Source organism: Somniosus microcephalus, chromosome 13, assembly GCF_052327205.1.
Source record: "Somniosus microcephalus isolate GS21.2 chromosome 13, FLI_Smic_1.0, whole genome shotgun sequence".
Classification (NCBI taxonomy): Eukaryota; Metazoa; Chordata; class Chondrichthyes; order Squaliformes; family Somniosidae; genus Somniosus; species Somniosus microcephalus.
The window spans coordinates 9554946-9574634 of record NC_140999.1 but is presented as its reverse complement, the minus strand read 5'-3'; the positions used below and the strand labels follow the sequence as shown (position 1 = coordinate 9574634).

General features: G+C 47.6%; 1 protein-coding gene across 2 annotated transcripts in view; it reads left to right on the top strand.

Moving 5' to 3' along the window:
* Nucleotides 1–19689, top strand: part of use1 (unconventional SNARE in the ER 1 homolog (S. cerevisiae)) — a 33114-nt gene that overhangs the window by 5350 nt on the left and 8075 nt on the right. For both annotated transcript variants that reach the window (XM_086004464.1, XM_086004463.1), the window contains 5 exons: nucleotides 6024–6102; nucleotides 6846–6998; nucleotides 8410–8428; nucleotides 11743–11773; nucleotides 15884–16043. In XM_086004464.1, coding sequence (XP_085860590.1) covers nucleotides 6024–6102; nucleotides 6846–6998; nucleotides 8410–8428; nucleotides 11743–11773; nucleotides 15884–16043 — 442 coding nt within the window. The remainder of the gene's footprint in view (nucleotides 1–6023; nucleotides 6103–6845; nucleotides 6999–8409; nucleotides 8429–11742; nucleotides 11774–15883; nucleotides 16044–19689) is intronic.

Here is a 19689-nt window from a genome sequence, read left to right as displayed (position 1 = left end):
GTGAACGTTGTAATTGGTGGGCACTGTGCTGAGGGAGTGCCGCTCTGTCCGGTGGGACATTGAGCCGAGGTCCCGTCTCTCTCTCTCCCGGTGGTTCAGGTGGATGGTAAAGATATTCGAAAAGAACGCGGTCTGCCCGATTTACAGGCTGCCAATCAACAAACTGATTAACTGGTCATTCGTCACGTTGCTGGGTGTGGAATCTTGCAGTGCAAAAAAAAAACAGCTGCTGCATTTGCCTGTTCAATCCACAGCACTTGCAAGTCGTTCCCTGTACGTGTAGTGCTTTTGACAGGTTTCCGAGAGGCCTGACAAGGTGCCGCAAGACACTTTTTTTTTTTAAAGTGGAATTACATCAGCGTCTACAATGCTTCAAGCGGAGACTCTTTGTTGGGGCAGAAACTGGAAAAGGAAAGAATCGCTGCAAAAAGTCAAAGCACTGGTAGATCCCGGACAATCCCGCAAGGAGCACCCTAGGCTTCTCTCCCTCTCCAAGCTTTTAAATAAATGAACATTTTATTGGTGGATACGATAGCAAAATACTGCGGATGTTGGAAATCCGAAATAACAACAGAAAACGCTGGAAAAACTCAGCAGGCCAGGCAACATCCGTGGAGAGAGAAACAGAGTTAACGTTTCGGGTCGAAACTCTTCTACAGAACCGAGATGAAAAGGCAGGAAATAAAAAGATTAAAAGGCAGTTTGGGGGCTGGGAAATGGGGGAGGGGATGAAAGAAGAGACATTAAGAGATATTCAAGGTGAGACGAGATGGTAATAGGACAGGTAAAGAAACAAACAATGGCTCTGGATGAAGTGTGAAATGCGCTGGCAGAGTGAGAGACAGCTGCCGTGTGGGAGAGAGAAAAAAGAAGGAAAAGGCACAAACCAAAAGTGTGGATAAAAATATAATAATAGGGACCGAGGTTATGATCTGAAATTGCTGAACTCGATATTGAGTCCGGAAGGCTGTAAAGTGCCTAATCGGAAGATGAGGTGCTGTTCCTCGAGTTTATGCTGAGCTTCCGTGGAACAATGTAGGAGGCCGCAGACGGTGAGGTCTGAGTGGGAGTGGGGCGGTGAATTGAAATGACAGGCGACCGGAAGCTCGGGGTCACCCTTACGGACTGAACGGAGGTGTTCCGCCAATTTTATTGGTGGACTTGGCCCTCTCTCACTTTTTTTGTTCCCTACCCTGTTCACAAATTTACAGTTAACTTTGGAATAGGCTTTTTGCAGTGAATTATTTTCTATCTGGCATTTGGTCCTCGGGGGCCCCATGTGACCTCCGACCTCCCTGGCAATCGGCCCTGGGAGTCTCGGCAACTCGGTCCTATTTGTGCTTTTATTCATGCGCGCTGATGTGTCCTGTTCTTAAATGAGTGGGCCTGCTGTTTGGAGCGGACTGTTCTTGGCACTCCCACCGCATTAGCGGATAAATCAGAACACCAAGACCTGTTGGTATCAGCGGCTTGAGAGTTAAGCATATTAATGGGAATCTGAATTCAAGCTGTACACCTGGTCCCTGAGGATCTGTGCACCACACCCATGAAGCCGACAAGACAAAAGATTGGATGCCCCTAGTATTAATTTTGTTTTAATTCATTCACGGGGATGTGGGCGTCGCTGGCAAGGCCAGCAATTATTGCCCATCCCTAAATGCCCTCGAGAAAGTGGCGGTGAGCCACCTTCTTGAACTGCTGCAGTCCGAGTGCTGAAGGTACTTTGTCACAGCGGTTTGGTACAACTGAGTGACTTGCTTCCCGAAAGGATTTCCTTCAGGAAAAGGACATTAGTAAACCAGATGGGTTATTATGACAATCATTACTGATACTAGTGGGTTTTTTTAATTCCAGATTTATTTAATTGAATTTAAATTCCCCAGCTGCCATGGTGGGATTTGATCTCGTCTATTAGTCCAGGCCTCTGGATTACTAGTCAGTAACATAACCACTGTGCTACCATTCCCGTAGTGATTGGTACCTTTCCCACACCAAGAAGAGATCAAGTGTCTCGTAGTCGCTGGAATTGGAGATGTACTTCAAGAGGAAGAATTTGCAGGGCTATGGGGAAAGAGCAGGGAGTGAGACTGATTGGGTAGCTCTTTCAAAGGCACGGTGGGCCAAATGGTGTCTCTCTGTGCTGTAACATTCTAAGTACGGCTATGTACCAATAGTCGCTGCACTTCAAAAGCGATCCATTGTGTGAAGTAGCTGTGCTACTTAAATGTAAGTACAGGAAACTCTCTCTTTACCGGCACCTAAATAACCGGAAATCTCTCTTAACCGGCAAAATTCAGGAGTAGGTTCAGGTAAGTTTTACTTCATATTAGTGGCCGTGTAACCGGGGTTCCTGCACCTGTTGCCATGCAACAGGGACGCCTGGATCTGTGGCCGTGCAAGGGGCTCTCGTACCTTAGTAACTATACCTCTGTGCTGAAGTGTTCGCCGACTGGGAGGGAACACTCCTGCCTGGTGATACCATCATCACACGTGAGGACACCACCCACCAGGTACATGGTACATACTCATGTGACTTGGCCAACGTTGTCTACCTCATACGTTGCAGGAAAGGATGCCCCGGAGCATGGTACATCGGCGAGACCATGCAGACACTGCGACAACGGATGAACGGACACCGTGCAACAATCACCAGGCAGGAGTGTTCCCTCCCAGTCGGCGAACACTTCAGCAGTCAAGGACATTCAGCCTCCGATCTTCGGGTAAGCATTCTCCAAGGCGGCCTTCGAGACACACGACAACGCAAAATCGTAGAGCAGAAACTGATAGCCAAGTTCCGCACCCATGAGGACGGCCTCAACAGAGATCTTGGGTTCATGTCACGCTACATGTAACCCCACCTGACGCAGGGTCATCCAGACTCGAGTCGACATTGGCTTGTTCTCTCTACACAGATGCGGCCGGACCTGCTGTGATTTCCAGCCAAAAAAAATGTTTTTTGTCTTTTTTTGTTTTTCATACAGACCCCAGCATCTGCAATATTTGACCCCTTGTGACCCCACCTCATTGTTCTTTGATGTAATGTTTCCCTGACTGACCTGTTTGGACACCATTCACACCTTTGACTGCTGTGATTATCTCTCTGCCGAGGTGTGACAAATGGCAGTTGGAAAGATTACCTGTAAACATCTGACATGATTCTCTGACTATATAAGCTGTGTCTTTATGCATTTCTCCACGTCACCTGACGAAGGAGCAGCGCTCCGAAAGCTTGTGATTTCAAATAAAGCTGTTGGACTATAACCTGGTGTTGTGTGACTTCTTACATCTGTTCAAAGAAGAGCAGGAGAGTTCTCCCCGCTATCCTGGCCAAATATTGATCCCTCCATCAACACCAAAAACAGATGATTTGGTCATTTTATTTTATCGTTGTTTCTGGGACCTGGCTGTGCGCAAATTGGTGGCCGCGTTTCCCTACGTTAAAACAGCGAATGCACATCAAATATACTTCATTGGCTGTAAAAGCACTTTGGGACGTCCTGAGCCCCGTGCAATGTGCTATATAAATGCAAGTTCTTTTTTATTTGATATAAAATGGTTCTCCTTTACTTTCTTAGCTTGGACTGGAGTGGAAGGGCACAGTAATCGGATCAGCACAATTCTTGGGTCAGGAGTTCTGTGTCACCAGAGTGAGTGGAAACTAACTCCCTGGAATCGTGCAGTGATTTTTGGAGTGATAGTCAGTTGAGCGTGTGCCCTCATCCATGCCTGTCTTTGTTACCTATAGAATTGACTCTTCCAACACACTCCTGGCTGTCTTCCCATCTTCCACCCTCCAGAAACTTGTGCTCATCCAAAACTCTGCTGCTCCGTTTCCTAACTCGCACCAAGTCCCGTCCACCCATCACCCCTGTGCTCGCTGACCTACATTGGCTCCCGGTCCGGCAATCACTCAACTTTTTTAAAAAAAATTCTCATCCTTCTTTTCAAATCCCTCCATGGCCTCGTCCCCCTCCCTACCTCTGTAATCTCCTCCAGCCCCACAACCCGTGAGATCTCAGCGCTCCTCCAATTCTGGCCTCTTGCGCATCCTCAATTTTTAAATTGCTTCACCATTGGCGGCCGCGCCTTCAACTGCCGAGACCCTACGTTCTGGAATTCCCTCCCTAAACCTCTCCGCCTCGCACTTTAAGACGATCCTTAAAACCTACCTCTTTGACCAAGCTTTTGGTCATCTGCCCTAATTTCTCCTCAATTCAATTCAATTCAATTCAATTTTATTTGTCATATATGCAGCAAATGTGTGTACTGCACAATGAAATGTTGATTTTTACGAGTCCTCCCAACATTGGAATAAATATGGCATAGCAATGATAAAAATACTAATAGAAATACAGTAATAATAAATAAAAACACAATAATAAATAATAAATTATTCGTTCATGAGTCTTATGGCCTGGGGGTAGAAGCTGTTTCGAAACCTGCTGGTACGAGACCGTATAAGAACATAAGAAATAGGAGCAGGAGTAGGCCATACGGCCCCTCGTGCCTGCTCCGCCATTCAATAGGATCATGGCTGATCTGAATCTAGACTCACGTCCACTTCCCTGCCCTCTCCCCGTAACCCCTAATTCCCTTATCTGCTAGGAAAATGTCTATCTCCATTTTAAATTTATTTAATGTTGCAGCTTCCACAGCTCTCTCGGGTAGCAAATTCCATAGATTTACTACCCTCTGAGTGAAGAAGTTTCTCCTCATCTCAGTTTTGAAAGGGCAGCCCCTTATTCTAAGATTATGCCCCCTAGTTCTAATCTCACCCATCAGTGGAAACATCCTCACCGCATCCACCCGATCAAGCCCCCTCACAATCTTATGTTTCGGTAAGATCGCCTCTCATTCTTCTGAACTCCAATGAGTAGAGTCCCAACCTACTCAACCTTTCCTCATACGTCAACCCCCTCATCTCTGGAATCAACCGAGTGAACCTTCTCTGAACCGCCTCGAGAGCAAGTATATCTTTTCTTAAATATGGAAACCAAAACTGCACGCAGTATTCCAGGTGTGGCCTCCCCAATACCCTGTATAACTGCAGCAAGACTTCCCTGTTTTTATACTCCATCCCCCTTGCAATAAAAGCCAAGATTCCATTGGCCTTCCTGATCACCTGCTGCACCTGCATATGCTTTGGTATCTCTTACCGGACGGGAGCAGGGCGAAAAGGTTGTGGCTGGGGTGGCTCGCGTCTTTGATGATTCTCAGGGCCTTCCCCCAGCACCTCTCGGGGTAGATATCCTGCACAGCAGATAGTTTAATTCCTATGGTATGTTGTGCAGCTTTCACCACCACCTGTAGAGCCTTGCGGTCTGTGGCGGTGCAGTTGCCATACCAGGTAGTGATGCAGCCGGACAGGATACTCTCGATGGTGCACCGGTAGAAGTTGGTGAGAATCTGGGGGGCCATTCCAAATTTCTTCAGTCTCTTGAGGAAGAACAGGCGTTGGCATGCCTTCTTGGTTACGACGTCGATGTGATGGGACCACGTTAAGTCCTCCGTAATGAATACACCCAGGAATTTGAAGCTGCTGACCCTCTCCACCTCAGCCCCTTCGATGTAGATTGGGGTGTGTCCCTCCCCCTGCCGCTTCCTGTAGTCCACGATCATCTCCTTTGTTTTGCTGATGTTGAGGGAGAGGTTGTACTTGCACCATTCTCCTAGGGCTCTTACCTCCTCCCTATAGCCTGTCTCGTCACCATCTGTGATCAGGCCTACAACAGTAGTGTCATCAGCAAACTTGATGTTGGAGTTGTGCGTGGCCACGCAGTCGTGAGTAAACAGGGAGTACAGAAGGGGGCTGAGCACACAACCCTGGGGAGCTCCCGTGTTCAGGATCAGTGTGGAGGAGGTGTTACTGCCTGTTCCTTTTGTGGCTCGGTGTCAAATTTTGTTTGATAACGCTCCTGTGAAGCACCTTGGGACGTTTTACTACATTAAAGGCGCTATATAAATGCGAGTTGTTGTTTTGGGGCTCTGAAGGTAATGATGTTTCATGTTTCTGTTCCTCGCAGCAAACCAGCCCCTGAGGTTCTAAATGAATATTCCCGCAAAGTGGAGTTCTTGAAAGGGCTTTTGGAGGCTGAGAAACTGGTAGGGACGATTTGCTTGTCATTTCTTCTTTGTTTTCAGTACTTTCTCTCCTGGGTTTGTTTTTATTCCTTTGCGGGATGTGGGCAAGGCCAGCATTTATTGCCCGTCCCTAATTGCCCTCGAGAAGGTGGTGGTGAGCCGCCGCCTTGAACCGCTGCAGTCCGTGTGGTGAAGGTGCTCCCACAGTGCTGTTAGGGAGGGAGTTCCAGGATTTTGACCCAGCGACGATGAAGGAACGGCCGATATATTCCCTCTCCCTGGGGTGCAATAAGTAGATGTTTGCCCTGTTTACTCAAAGGAAGAGACATCTATACATACAGCGCGTGAGAGAGCTATACCGAATGTTTTATATCTGGTGTGCCGGACCAGCTTCTTCCAGTGAATCCACTGCAGTGGCACTGGTTTCGTGCCCTGGGAATGGGACCTCCCGCTTATTGATCTTCAAGGATGACACTTTACTGGAGGCAGTATTTACGGAGAGGGCTGAAAGCACACACAGCTGCTGTATGGCAAGTGCGTTCAAGTGGTTCTTAATCCCAAAAGAAGTTAAACTGAGGCTCCGTCTGCCCTCTCCGGTGGATGTAAAAGATCCCCACGGCACTGTTTCAAAGAGTTCTCCCCCGGTGTCCTGGCCAATAGATACCAACGGTGTCAGGCACAATTTGCAATTCCTCACTCCCCGTCCCTGGTTAATGGGCGTTTGATTCTGTCGATCAACTTTTTCACCCTTTTTTTGTTTCCAGCCTAACCCTACAGAGAAGGCTCTGGCCAATCAGTTTTTAGCTCCCGGGCGGACTTCGACGACCGGGAAGGAGAGGGTATCTGCCACGAAAACGGTCCACCTCCAAGCGAAAGCCAGATACACGGGGGAAATGAGGAGCGAGCTCCTCGGCGTGGTGAGTGCTCCAGCTGTAATGTGCAAGCGGTTTGCTTCAGCCCCACTTAGGGTCGCCAACTCCTCCTTCCAACTGCCCCGCCCTTGAAAAAAAAATCTCCAATATTTTTATAACTAGTAAACAAAAGTGTTCAAAGAAAATGGCACAAACACACATTTTTTAACGGCCCTATGATTTTTCTTTTCAAGGTGTCGCTCGCAGTGAGTGTCCTGGAGATTACCCTTTAATTCCCAGAGACTCCAGGGCAATCCTGGACGGTTGGCAACCCTAGTCACGTCCTGTCCCATGGGTCTGGTATCTGGTTAGCAACCCACATATTTATTACAAAAGGGATTGGAGCATAAGAGTAAAGAAAGTCTTACTGCAATTATATAGGGCCTTGGTGAGACCACACCTGGAGTATTGTGCACAGTTTTGGTCTCCTTACCTAAGAAAGGATATACTTGTCACAGAGAGAGTGCATTGAAGGTTCACCAGACTGATTCCTGGGATGAGGGGATTGTCCTATGAGGAGGGATTGAATAGACTAGGCTTATATTCCTTAGCGTTTAGAAGAATGAGAGGTGATCTCATTGAAATATACACAATTCTTAAGGCGCTTGACAAGGTAGATGCAGGGAGGATATTTCCCCTGGCTGGAGAGTCTAGAACCAGGGGTCACAGTCTCAGAATAAGGGGTCGGCCATTTAAGACTGAGATGAGGAGGAATTTCTTCACTCCAAGGGTGGTGAATCTTTGGAATTCTCTACCTCAGAGGGCTGTGGAGGCTCAGTCATTGGGTATATTCAAGACTGAGATCGATAGATTTTTGAATACTGAGGGATATGGGGATAGCGCGGGAAAGTGCAATTGTAGAAGATCAGCCATGATCTTATTGAATGGCGGAGCAGGCTTGAGGGGCCGAATTGCCTACTCCTGCTCCTATTTCTTATTTGTGAATGTTTGCTTGTTAAGATGAAGGATGTCGGTGCTTGTAGAGTGGATCGCTTTGCACTCCAAACTCTGCGTCACAGTGTGGCCGACTCCTGCTCCTAATTCTTATGTCCTTATGTTCTTAACCCTCTGCAGGAAGGAGGCAGGAACTGTTCTCTACAGGGCAGGAGGGCGAAAGTTTGTGCAGCGGGGGGGGGGGGGAAGGGGGGCGTTAATCCGAGCCATTCCATACATTGCTCGTGGACCGGTTCTACTTCATCCCTCAGTTGGGAAACGGGCCTGGTGCAGCCATTTTGAACACACAAGATCCCACCAAGGGGAATGAGATGAATGGCCAATGAATCTTTATTTTGGTCTCTGAAAGTGGCGATGTTGTTTCCAGTTTCTGTTCCTTACAGAAAAGGACTCGACAGAAAATTTAAAAATCGCAAGCTCCGTTCCTAATTTGAATTCTTTTTCCTCTTTTTTTTTTTTGCAGTCCTCCGCGTCTTCCAACGGTGAGTAAACGCCAAATACTAAACGGCGAATCGCGCCTGCTTCTAGATCGGTTGAACCTTTTCATCTCATTCTGACCTCAAATCGCTGTCCTGAGATTGGCAGCTAAATGCTGGGTACTTTGGGGGATTTTTAAATTAGAAAATAAAGCTGCTTTCATAATCCATGGGGATAGGGTAGTGTAATAGTTATCATGTTAGTGGGCCAGTAATAGAGGGGCCTGGGCAAATAATCCTAAAGAACAAATCGTACCATGTGACATGAATCAGTCATTCATGAAAGAAAGACTTATGAAATAATACTGAGCGGCCTACGGGTGGCGTTGTCCAGGGAGAGTATAAATACTCGGGCACGGGCCCAGCTTGCGCAGGACATTCTTAACAGGAACTAGCGAAGGACACAACTAGACCTCCATGTTGTGAAACAGTTGATTAAAGCTTTGTTTAACGCTTAGACCAAGTGCCTAGTAGTTTTCTTACGTCACCATGGAAGTTTGTGAATTTTAGATAAGCTTTCAAACTAAATGTTTTAAAAATCTGGATTTAAACAAAAAAAGCTGGTCTTGGTTAAAGTGACCATGAAGCTGCTGGATTGTCATTAAAAACCCCAACTGGTTCACTAATGGTCCTTATTAGGGAAGGAAATCTGCTGTCCTTACCAATGTTCCCTGTAATTTTTTGGGGGGCCACGCATGTGCGTTTTTTTTTCCAATTTAAAATCCGGTTGCGCGGGTCCCTCGGAGCGCCGCGCAAATTAAAGGGAACATTGGTCCTCCCCCGGTCTAGGCCTATATGTGTTTCCAGTCCCACACCCACGTGTGTTAGACCCTAAACTGCCCCCGAAGTGACCGAGCAAGCCACTGCCTTGTATAAGGGCAACTAAGGATGGGCAATAAATGCCAGCTATGCTGACATCCTGAGAATTTTTTTTTTTTAATTCGTACTAGTGTGTTGTCGGTTGAGTATTGTCCATTGAAACGCTCCCCCCCCCACCACCTCCCCCCATCTCGCCTGTGTACATCCACCTCAGTAGCTAATTTATTTTGTGGGGGGGCGGAGAAGCAGAATTGGGATGGGGAGATTGGCAAGCAAGTGATCGTATGACAATCTGATCACACTGATAAAATGAGGGGAGGCAGCAGACGTGCCTTTGTGCCATTCCTCACAGAGCGTGTTAATTGCAAGCGATGTTCCCTTTGAGCTGCGTGGGGTGGGGGATGGCCGGTGGATGGCCGGGGGGGGGGGGGGGGTCCCGCGCAGCCCGTGAGCCGGCTTTTAAATTGGGGGAAAAAAAACGCGCGCGCCCAGAATTTTGAACGTGCCGCACGGCCCCAAAAGAAAATGACAGGGAGCATTGATCGCAAGGCTTGTGTTTATATTGCACCTTATCACGTCTCAAAGCATCACGCAAATGCTTCGTATTGCAATGAATTACTTTGCCGCACAGTCACTGTAATGTAGGCAAGCACGGCAGCCATTTAGAACACCGCAAGATCCCACTCATGGTATTAAGATGAATGACCAATTTTTTTTTTGCTTGATATTCGTCGAGGGAGGAGTGTTGGCTCGGCCACCAGGAAAGTTCCTGCCCTTGGTCGAATAGCGGCCCTGCGATCTTCACTGTCCACCTGAATGGGCCTCGGCTCAACATCTGACCTGAAAGGTAGCATCTTCAACAATGCTGCACTCCCTCAGTGCCAGCTCAGTGTATGTGTTCCTGTTGTGTTGTGCAGCCTGAGCCCACAGCCCTCTGACCCAGGGAAGGAACGCTACCAACCGTGCTAATTAGACTGATCAAAAAATAATTGTCAGTTTGGTTGCAATCTCCCTTCCAAAGTTCGATGATGATCAGTTCAATCCACACTCCAAGATTGAACATATAATCTGGGCAGTACCGAGGGAGTGCTGTATTGCATCTGGAGATGACATGTTCATGCAAGGCTCAGTCTGCCTGTTCAATATAGGCATCAATATAAGATAGTCACCAAGAAATCCAATAGGGAATTCAGAAGAAACTTCTTTACCCAGAGAGTGGTGAGAATGTGGAACTCGCTACCACAGGGAGTGGTTGAAGCGAATAGTATCGATACATTTAAGGGGAGGCTAGATAAGCATATGAGGGAGAAGGGAATAGAGGGTTATGCTGATAGTTAGATGAGGAAAGACTGGAGGCGGCTCGAGTGGAGCATAAATGCCGGCATGGACTGGTTGGGCCGAATGGCCTGTTTCTGTGCTGTATATCCTATGTAATCCTGTGTTCCTATAGTTCAGGTGGATGTTACTGTTCCTATATTGCTATCTGATTACATGGATCATAACCACTGCTCCCATTTAATCAGACAGCAGGAGCTGATAATGATTCTGTTACCATTTACACCTCCCACCCCCTCTTGTCCCATTACCACCCCCTTTTGCCTCGCACCGTCATCCCTTTTTGTCATTTAATCTCTCCCGCCTTCCACCCCATCACAGACATTCCCTTTTGTTCATTCCTTTCCCCTCCACTTTCCCTGTCTCTCTCCTTGCTTAAAAACTGTTAAATCTCTAACTTTTCCAGTTCTGACGAAGGGTCATCGCCCTGAAACGTTAACTCTGTTTCTCTCTCTCCACAGATGCTGCCTGACCTGCTGAGTGTTTCCAGCATTTTCTGTTTTTATTTGCTATTTGCCTTGTTCAGCAATAACTCCAACAGCAACAAAAATAGATTAATCGATCATTTGCCTCGTTGCTTTTTTGGGGGATTTTGCAGTGTAAGAACATAAGAAATAGGAGCAGGAGTCGGCCATTCAGCCCCTCGAGCCTGCTCCGCCATTCAATAAGATCACGGCTGATCATCGACCTCAACTCCACTTTCCCGCCCGACCGCCATATCCCTTGATACCCCTAGAGTCCAAAGATCTATCGATCTCAGCCTTAAATAGATTCACCACCCTCTGAGTGAAGAAATTGCTCCTCATCTCAGTCCTAAATGGCCGACCCCGTATCCTGAGACTATACCCCCTAGTTCTAGACTCTCCAGCCAGTGGGGAAACAACCTCTCGGCATCTACCCTGTCAAAATAGCTGGTGCATTTTTTTTTTTCTTCCACATCAAAGCAATTCACTGCACATGAAGCACTTTGAGACATTTCTTAGCTTGTTAAAATGATATCGAAATGCAAGTAATTACCATTGGTGAATACTTGATTCTTTTTCCCTTTTTTAAGGACTAAATGGGGGCATCTAATAAAAGAACTGTTATTGTATGTAAGGAAATTCATCAGTCAGGCGGCAAGGTGGATTTTTTAAAAATGAATCTTTGTTTTATTTGTTTTTTAGGTTCTAAAATTACTGAATTGAGAAAACGAAGGTGAGGTTTTTTTTTATGTAAGTTTACAAATATCCATAGCAGTCTGTCTCGCTGTCACGATGTTTCCTGGTTTCCCCCACACAGACAGTCCCTGACTGGGAATTTAAGCATGAAATGTGCTCCCTGGGCCACACCAGTGCTTCTGACAGTGGGCTGTCTATCAGGGTTGTGCGGTTCTTCGCTTGTTCTACCGTACCTGAGCTGAGCTTCCGATCCCATAATCCCCTCCATCACCAAGACCGCCTAGTTCCACCTCTGCAATATCGCCGGTCTCCGGCCCTACCTCAGCCCATCTGCTGCTGAAAACCTCATCCATTTTGCTACCTCCAGACACAACTATTCCAACGCTCCCACCATCCGTACATAACATAAGATGTAGGAGCAGGAGTCGGCCATTCGGCCCCTCGAGCCTGCTCCGCCATTCAATAAGATCATGGCCGATCTGATCTTGGCCTCAACTCCACTTCCCTGCCCACTCCCCATAACCCTTGACTCCCTTATCGTTCAAAAATCTGTCCATCTCCACCTTAAATATATTCAATGACCTGACATAATAAAACTCACTACACACGTGGTTTGAGTATAAAGCAAGGCTTTAATCAACTTGTTTCATAACATGGAAGTCTAGTTACAGGAAACTTTGTGCTATCCGGCACCGACGGGACCAAGCTGTTGCTGTCCCATCAAAACTGCCGGACAAACCAGCGCTAATGTTGAAACATACGGAGATTTTGAGCTCTGTATCTAGCAACAAACCCTAACAGCTTCTAAACAGTCGGCCGTACCTTGCAAGCGTCTCTGTAGCTTAGCAACAGCTTCAGCGAGACCTTGCAGAGCTTGACTGTTGAGAAAAAAGCAACGAAAAGAAAAAAAAACTTAACAAAACGGCTCCTGATTTTTGCCGGTGGCTCGAGCTTGCCGGACATTTAGCCTCCGGATAACACACAGTTTCCTGTATCTTTCACTAGTTCCTGTTTACAAAATGTCCTGGGAAAGCTGGGCCCACGCCCGAGTATTTATACTCCTTGGACGGCGCCACCCCTGGCCGTCCAGTGTTATTTCATGAGTCTTTCTTCATGGATCATAAGATTCATAACAGACCCAGCCTCCACAGCTCTCTGGGGAAGAGAATTCCAAAGATTCACGACCCTCTGAGAAGAAATTCCTCCTCATTTCCGTTCTAAATGGGTGCCCCCTTATTCTGAATTTATGCCCCCTAGTTCTAGATTCCCCCACGAGGGGAAACATCCTCTCTGCATCTACCCTGTCGAGCCCCTTCAGAATCTTATATGTTTCAATAAGATCCCCTCCCATTCTTCTAAACTCCAATGAGTATAGGCCCAGCCTGCTCAACCTTTCCTCATAAGACAACCCCTTCATCTCCGGAATCACCCTCGTGAACCTTCTCTGAACTGTCTCCAATGCAAATATATCTCCGTAAACTTGAGCTCTTCCGTTGCCCGTGGCCCACCTCCCCTTGACATTCAACGGCATTACCATTGCCGAATCCCCCACTATCAACATCCTGGGGGTCACCATTGACCAGAAACTTAACTGGACCAGCCACATAAATACTGTGGCAACAAGAGCAGGTCAGAGGCTAGGTATTCTGCGGCGAGTGTCTCACCTCCTGACTCCCCAAAGCCTTTCCACCATCTACAAAGCACAAGTCAGGAGTGTGATGGAATACTCTCCACTTGCCTGGATGAGTGCAGCTCCAACAACACTCAAGAAGCTCGACACCATCCTGGACAAAGCAACCCGCTTGATTGGCACCCCATCCAGCACCTTAAACATTCACTCCCTCCACCACCGGCGTACCGTGGCTGCAGCGTGCACCATCTACAAGATGCACTGCAGCAACTCGCCAAGGCTTCTTCGGCAGCACCTCCCAAACCCGCGACCTCTTCCACCTAGAAGGACAAGGGCAGCAGGCGCAGGGGAACACCACCACCTCCAAGTTCCCCTCCAAGTCACACACCGTCCTGATTTAGAAGTATATCGCCAATCCTTCATCGTCGCGGGGTCAAAATCCTGGAACTCCCTCCCTAACAGCACTGTGGGAGTACCTTCACCACACATAGAAACATAGAAGATAGGAGCAGGAGTAGGCCATTCGGCCCTTCGAGCCTGCTCCGCCATTCAGTGAGATCATGGCTGATCATCCAAATTCAGTACCCTGTCCCTGCCTTCTCCCCATATCCCTTGATCCCTTTAGCCTCAAGAAATATACGGACTGCAGCAGTTCAAGAAGGCGGCTCACCACCACCTTCTCGAGGGCAACTAGGGATGGGCAATAAATGCTGGCATTGCCAGTGACGCCCTGATCCCAAAAACAAATTTTAAAAAAACTTGCACCAAGTCTCATCCACCCATCACCTCTGTGCTCGCTGCCCTACATTGGCTCTCAGTCCAGCAACACCTCTGTTTTAACATTGACACCCTTGAGTTCAAATCCCTCCATGGCCTCGCCCCCTCCCTATCCCTGTAACCTCTTCCAGTCCTACAACCCTCCGAGATCTCTGCGCTCCTCCAATTCTGGCCTCTTGCGTATCCCCGATTTTAATCGCTCCACCATTGGCGGCCGTGCCTTCAGCTGCCTGGGCCCTAAGCTCTGGAATTCCCTCCCTAAACCTCTCTGCCGTTTCTCTTTCTCTCTCTCGCTCTTTTGCGCTCTCTTTATCCGGGGAAGCTCTACTCAGCACTGACACTGATGCTCTAGTTTACAATGGAGATATGTTGGAAAGGGGGTGGAAGATCCAACAAGCAGCTGTCTGCCAGTAATGTGGCCCTTGATGTAGATAATTAATGCAGAAAGATGCAAGTTTATGGAGCAATAATTTGCAGCCAATCACTAGGGAGGTGTGTGGCTGATTTACATTAAGTAACGCTGTGCAATATTACTGCAGGGACACTTATTACATTCAAATTAAATATCTTTATCTGCAGTTTTAATGGAGGAAATGACCTGAGAGCCGCCCCATTAAAGTAGCAGACATGGGAATTTCACGTGAACCTGTTAAGTGAATTAATTTGAATTTGCACTGCAATTTTAGTGTTTCGCCCTGGCTCTGTGGGTAGCATTCTCTCGCCTCTGAGTCGGAAGGTTGTGGGTTCAAGTCCCACTCCAGAGACTTGAGCACAATATCCAGGCTGACACTGTATCCCAGTGCCAGTACTGAGGGAGTGCTGCGCTGTCGGAGGTGCTGTCTTTCGGATGAGACGTTAAACCGAGGCCCCGTCTGCCCGTCTGGTAAAAGATCCCATGGCACTACTTCGTTCTCCCCGGTGTCCCGGCCAATATTTATCCTTCAACAAACATCAACCACTCCCTGTGGTAACGAGTTCCACATTCTCACCACTCTCTGGGTAAAGAAGTTTTTCCTGAATCCCCTATTGGATTTATTAGTGACAAGATATATCTTGTATTTATGGCCCCTAGTTTTGGACTGCCCCATAAGTAGAAAGTCTTCTCTACATCTACCCTATCGAACCCCTTCAAGTTTTAAAGACCTCTATTAGGTCACCCTTCTCTTTTCTAGAGAAAACCTATTTGTTCCTTTAATTCCATTTAGTTACAACTTGCATTTCTGTTGCGCCTCTTGTATAGAGAGATATGTCTCCGGGAGCTTATATCTCTTTAGTTAGACTTTCTAGAGTGTTTTAAGTTGACTTCTAATAACTATTCCATGACTCAGCTTTCCAATAACTTTCATAGTTTTTGACCTTGTAATAGATTTTGTCCTGGGTCAATATTTATCCCTCAATCAACATAACAAAAACAGATTATCTGGTCATTATCACATTGCTGTTTGTGGGAGCTTGCTGTGCGCATACTTGCTGCTGTGTTTCCTACATTACAACAGTGACTGCACTTCAAAAAGTACTTCATTGGCTGTAAAGCGCTTTGGGACGTCCTGAGGTCATGAAAGGTGCTATCGAAATGCAAGTTCTTCCTTCCTTAGTGTACAGTCCGTGCGTAGCAGTTCTCACAGATAAACTGGGATTCGACCAACTAAATTTTTATTGTAATGCTGTACCTCACATACACAAACACATTTTTGCTCCATTAAAAAAAAAATTTGCCCCCTCCCTTCCCCTCTTTTGCAGCGGACTGGCAGATGAGAAACAATCTGCCACTGAGCTGGACGCCGTTCTCCACCGTCACCACAACATGCAGGAGCGGCTTGCCGAGGAGATGCTGAGCCTGGCCCGTAACCTGAAGAACAACACGCTGGCGGCACAGAACGTCATCAAACAGGACAACCAGGTAGGGGGTCATGCCCCGGGGGGGGGCGGAATGGGGGGCAGCACTGGGGTGAGGCCCTACCCCCCCCGCCCCCCCAGCGACACCGCAACAGAGGATCCTCCGATGGGGGCGGTGCCGCTTCAGAGAGCCCCCCGCCCCCCTCCCGGTCCAATCCTTGCTCCGTGCTTAGTTAGCTCATTGCAGCTGGGGCAACTGAAAGGGAGCTAGAACCACGAGGGAGAAAGGAATAGCAGGATATCTTGATGGGGTTAGATGAATCGTAGAAATTTACGGTACAGAAGGAGGCCATTCGGCCCATCGGGTCTGTGCTGGAGAAAAGAACGAATAAAGACGGCACCTCCGACAGTGCGGCACTCCCTCAGCACTGCGCTTGGAGTGTCGGCCTAGATTTTGGTGCTCCAGCCTCTGGAGTGGGGACTCGAAGCCACAGCCTTCTGACTCGGAGGCATGAGCCACAGCTGACATTAAGAGGGATGGGATGAGGCTCGTGTGGAGCACAAACACCGGCATGGGCCAAATGGCCTGTTTCTGTGCCGTAAACTTTATGTAATTCTATGTAACTACAGTTTGACCTTGTCGGGGCTAAGGAGTGGGGGCGGGGGGAGGGGGTTGGGGAAAGTATCGGTCAGGAGTCCAGCTCTCGGTCATCAGCCAGTGACACTCACTGAAAGGTAAACTCACGGTTAATTTCCATTCTGATACATTCACCGTTGGGCAGCTTGCTGATGCAGTTGCCGCTACCTTTTTTTAAAATTCCCATCCCAATTGCCCTTGAGCAGGTGGTGGTGAGCCGCTGCCTTGAACCGCTGCAGTCCGTCTTTGTAGCGGTTTGGTACAACTGAGTGGCTTGCGAGGCCATTTCAAAAGGTCGTTAAGAGTTAACCACATTGCTGTGGGTCTGGAGTCACATATAGGCCCAGACCGGGTAAGAACGGCAGGTTTCCTTCCCTAAAGGGCATTAGTGAACCAGATGGGTTTTTATGATAATCCAATAGTTTCATGGTCACTGTTACTGATGCTAGCTTTTTGTTCCAGATTTATTTAATGAACTGAATTTAAATTCCCCAGCTGCCGTGGTGGGATTGTGAACTCTTGTCTCTGGATCATTAGTCCAGGCCTCTGGATTACTAGTCCAGTAACATAACCACTATGCTACCGTACCCATCGTATACTCACTGGTAGCGGGGGGCCGGGTGGGTGTAGAGAGGAGAAGCAAGGTGAGGGTCAGTGTAATATTCGTGCCCATTGTAAAGTCTGTTACATAAGTCTGTGGTCAGGTACCATTCATGTAGAGTTGATGCTGAGCAGTTCTGGATACAATATTGGGGAAACCATAGGCAAATGATGTGAAATGGCAAAAGATTGAGAGATTAGCTAAAGGAGTTTTAAGATTTTAACTGTGGGATTTCATTGAAACAGATCTGAATTGACTACATCAAGGAGTACATAAGAATTCGGAGCAGGAGTCGGCCATACGGCCCCTCGAGCCTGCTCCGCCATTCGATATGATCATGGCTGATCTTCAACCTCAACTCCACTTTCCCGCCCGATCCCCATATCCCTTAATGTCCAAAAATCTATCGATCTCAGTCTTGATTATACGCACGACTGAACATCCACAGCCCTCTGGGGTCGAGAGTTCCAAAGATTCACAACCCTCCGAGTGAAGAAATTCCTCCTCATCGCAGTCCTAAATGGCCGACCCCTTATCCTGAGACTATGTCCCCTGGTTCTAGACTCCCCAGCCAGGGGAAGCAGCCTCTCAGCATCTACCCTGTCAATCCCCCTCAGAATCTTACATGTTTCAATGAGATCGCCTCTCATTCTTCTAAACTCCAGAGAGTATCGGCTCGTTCTACTCAATCTCTCTTGAAAGACTTTTTTTTTTTACCAATGTCATTGGAGTAGGTCATTCACTGCCCCCTTAGCCATGCAGTCCACTTTCAAATAAGAAGGACATGTGAAGGTATACTAGCATAACATCAGGGATGACAGGTTATTACATAGAATTACACAGAAGAAACAGGCCATTCGGCCCAACTGGTCTGTGCTAGTGTTCAGACTCCACACGAGTCTCCTCCCATTCCATCCACCTCATCTCAGCCTTTCAGCATATCTTTCTATCCCCTTTTCTCTCATGTACTCATCTCGTTTCCTTTTGAAAGCATCTAAGCCCAATTCGCCTCAACCACTTCCCGTGGTAACGAGCTCCACGTTGGAGGAGGCCGCGCGCAGCATTCCTGAAGAACTACACCATCCGGCACTGTGAGCCATTCCGAGCGGCTGGGCTTTCATTTATTTTCATGGCTCGCGCTGTGTAAACAAAAGTTCCATTGCATTTGGTGAGAAATCTTTATTTTTTAAAGTGGCACCGATGGAGGACAGGAGAGACAAGGACTCCAATACTGAAACCTTCTGAATTTGGTTCTGTTGGAGTTTCTTGTATAATAACATAAGAATTAGGAGCAGGAGTCGGCCATTCGGCTCCTCGAGCCTGCTCCGCCATTCAATAAGATCATGGCTGATCTGATCTTGGCCTCAACTCCGCTTTCCTGCCCGCTCCCCATAACCCTTGACTCCCCTATAGTTCAATAATCTGTCTATCTCTGCCTTGAATATATTCAATGACCCAGCCTCCACAGCTCTCTGGTGAAGAGAATTCCAAAGATTCACGACCCTCTGAGAGAAGAAATCCTTCTTAAATGGGCGACCCCTTATTAGAAACATAGAAGATAGGAGCAGGAGTAGGCCCTTCGAGCCTGCTCCGCCATTCAGTGAGATCATGGCTGATCATCCAAATTCAGTACCCTGTCCCTGCTTTCTCCCCATTTCCCTTGATCCCTTTAGCCTTAAGAAATATATCTAACTCCTTCTTGAATATATTTAATGAATTGGCCTCAACTGCCTTCTGTGGTAAAGAATTCCACAGGTTCACCACTCTCTGGGTGAAGAAATTCCTCCTCATCTCTGTCCTAAATGGCTTACCCCTTATCCTTAGACTGTGACCCCCGGTTCTGGACTCCCCCGCCATCGGGAACATCCTTCCTGCATCTAGTCTGTCTAGTCCTGTTAGAATGTTATAAGTTTCAATGAGATCCCCTCTCATTCTCCTAAACTCTAGCAAATATAAGCCTAATCGACCCAATCTCTCTCCATACATAATTCCTGCCATCCCAGGTATCAGCCTGGTGAATCTTCGCTGCACTCCTTCCATGGCAAGAACATCCTTCCTCAGATAAGGCAACCAAAACTGCACACAATACTCAAGGTGTAGTCTCACCAAGGCCCTGTACAACTGCAGCAAGACATCCTTGCTCCTGTACTCGAATCCTCTCGCTATGAAGGCCAACATACCATTTGCCTTCTTAACCGCCTGCTGCACCTGCATGCTTACCTTCAGCGACTGGTGCACAAAGACACCCAGGTCTCGTTGCACTTCCCTTTCTCCCAATCTATTGCCGTTCAGATAATAATCTGCCTTCCTGTTTTTGCCACCAAAGTGGATAACCTTGCATTTATCCACATTATAATGCATCTGCCCAATCACCCAACCTGTCCAAATCATACTGGAGTTTCTCTGCATCCTCCTCACAGCACACATGCCCACCCAGCTTTGTGTCGTCTGCAAACTTGGTGATGTTATATC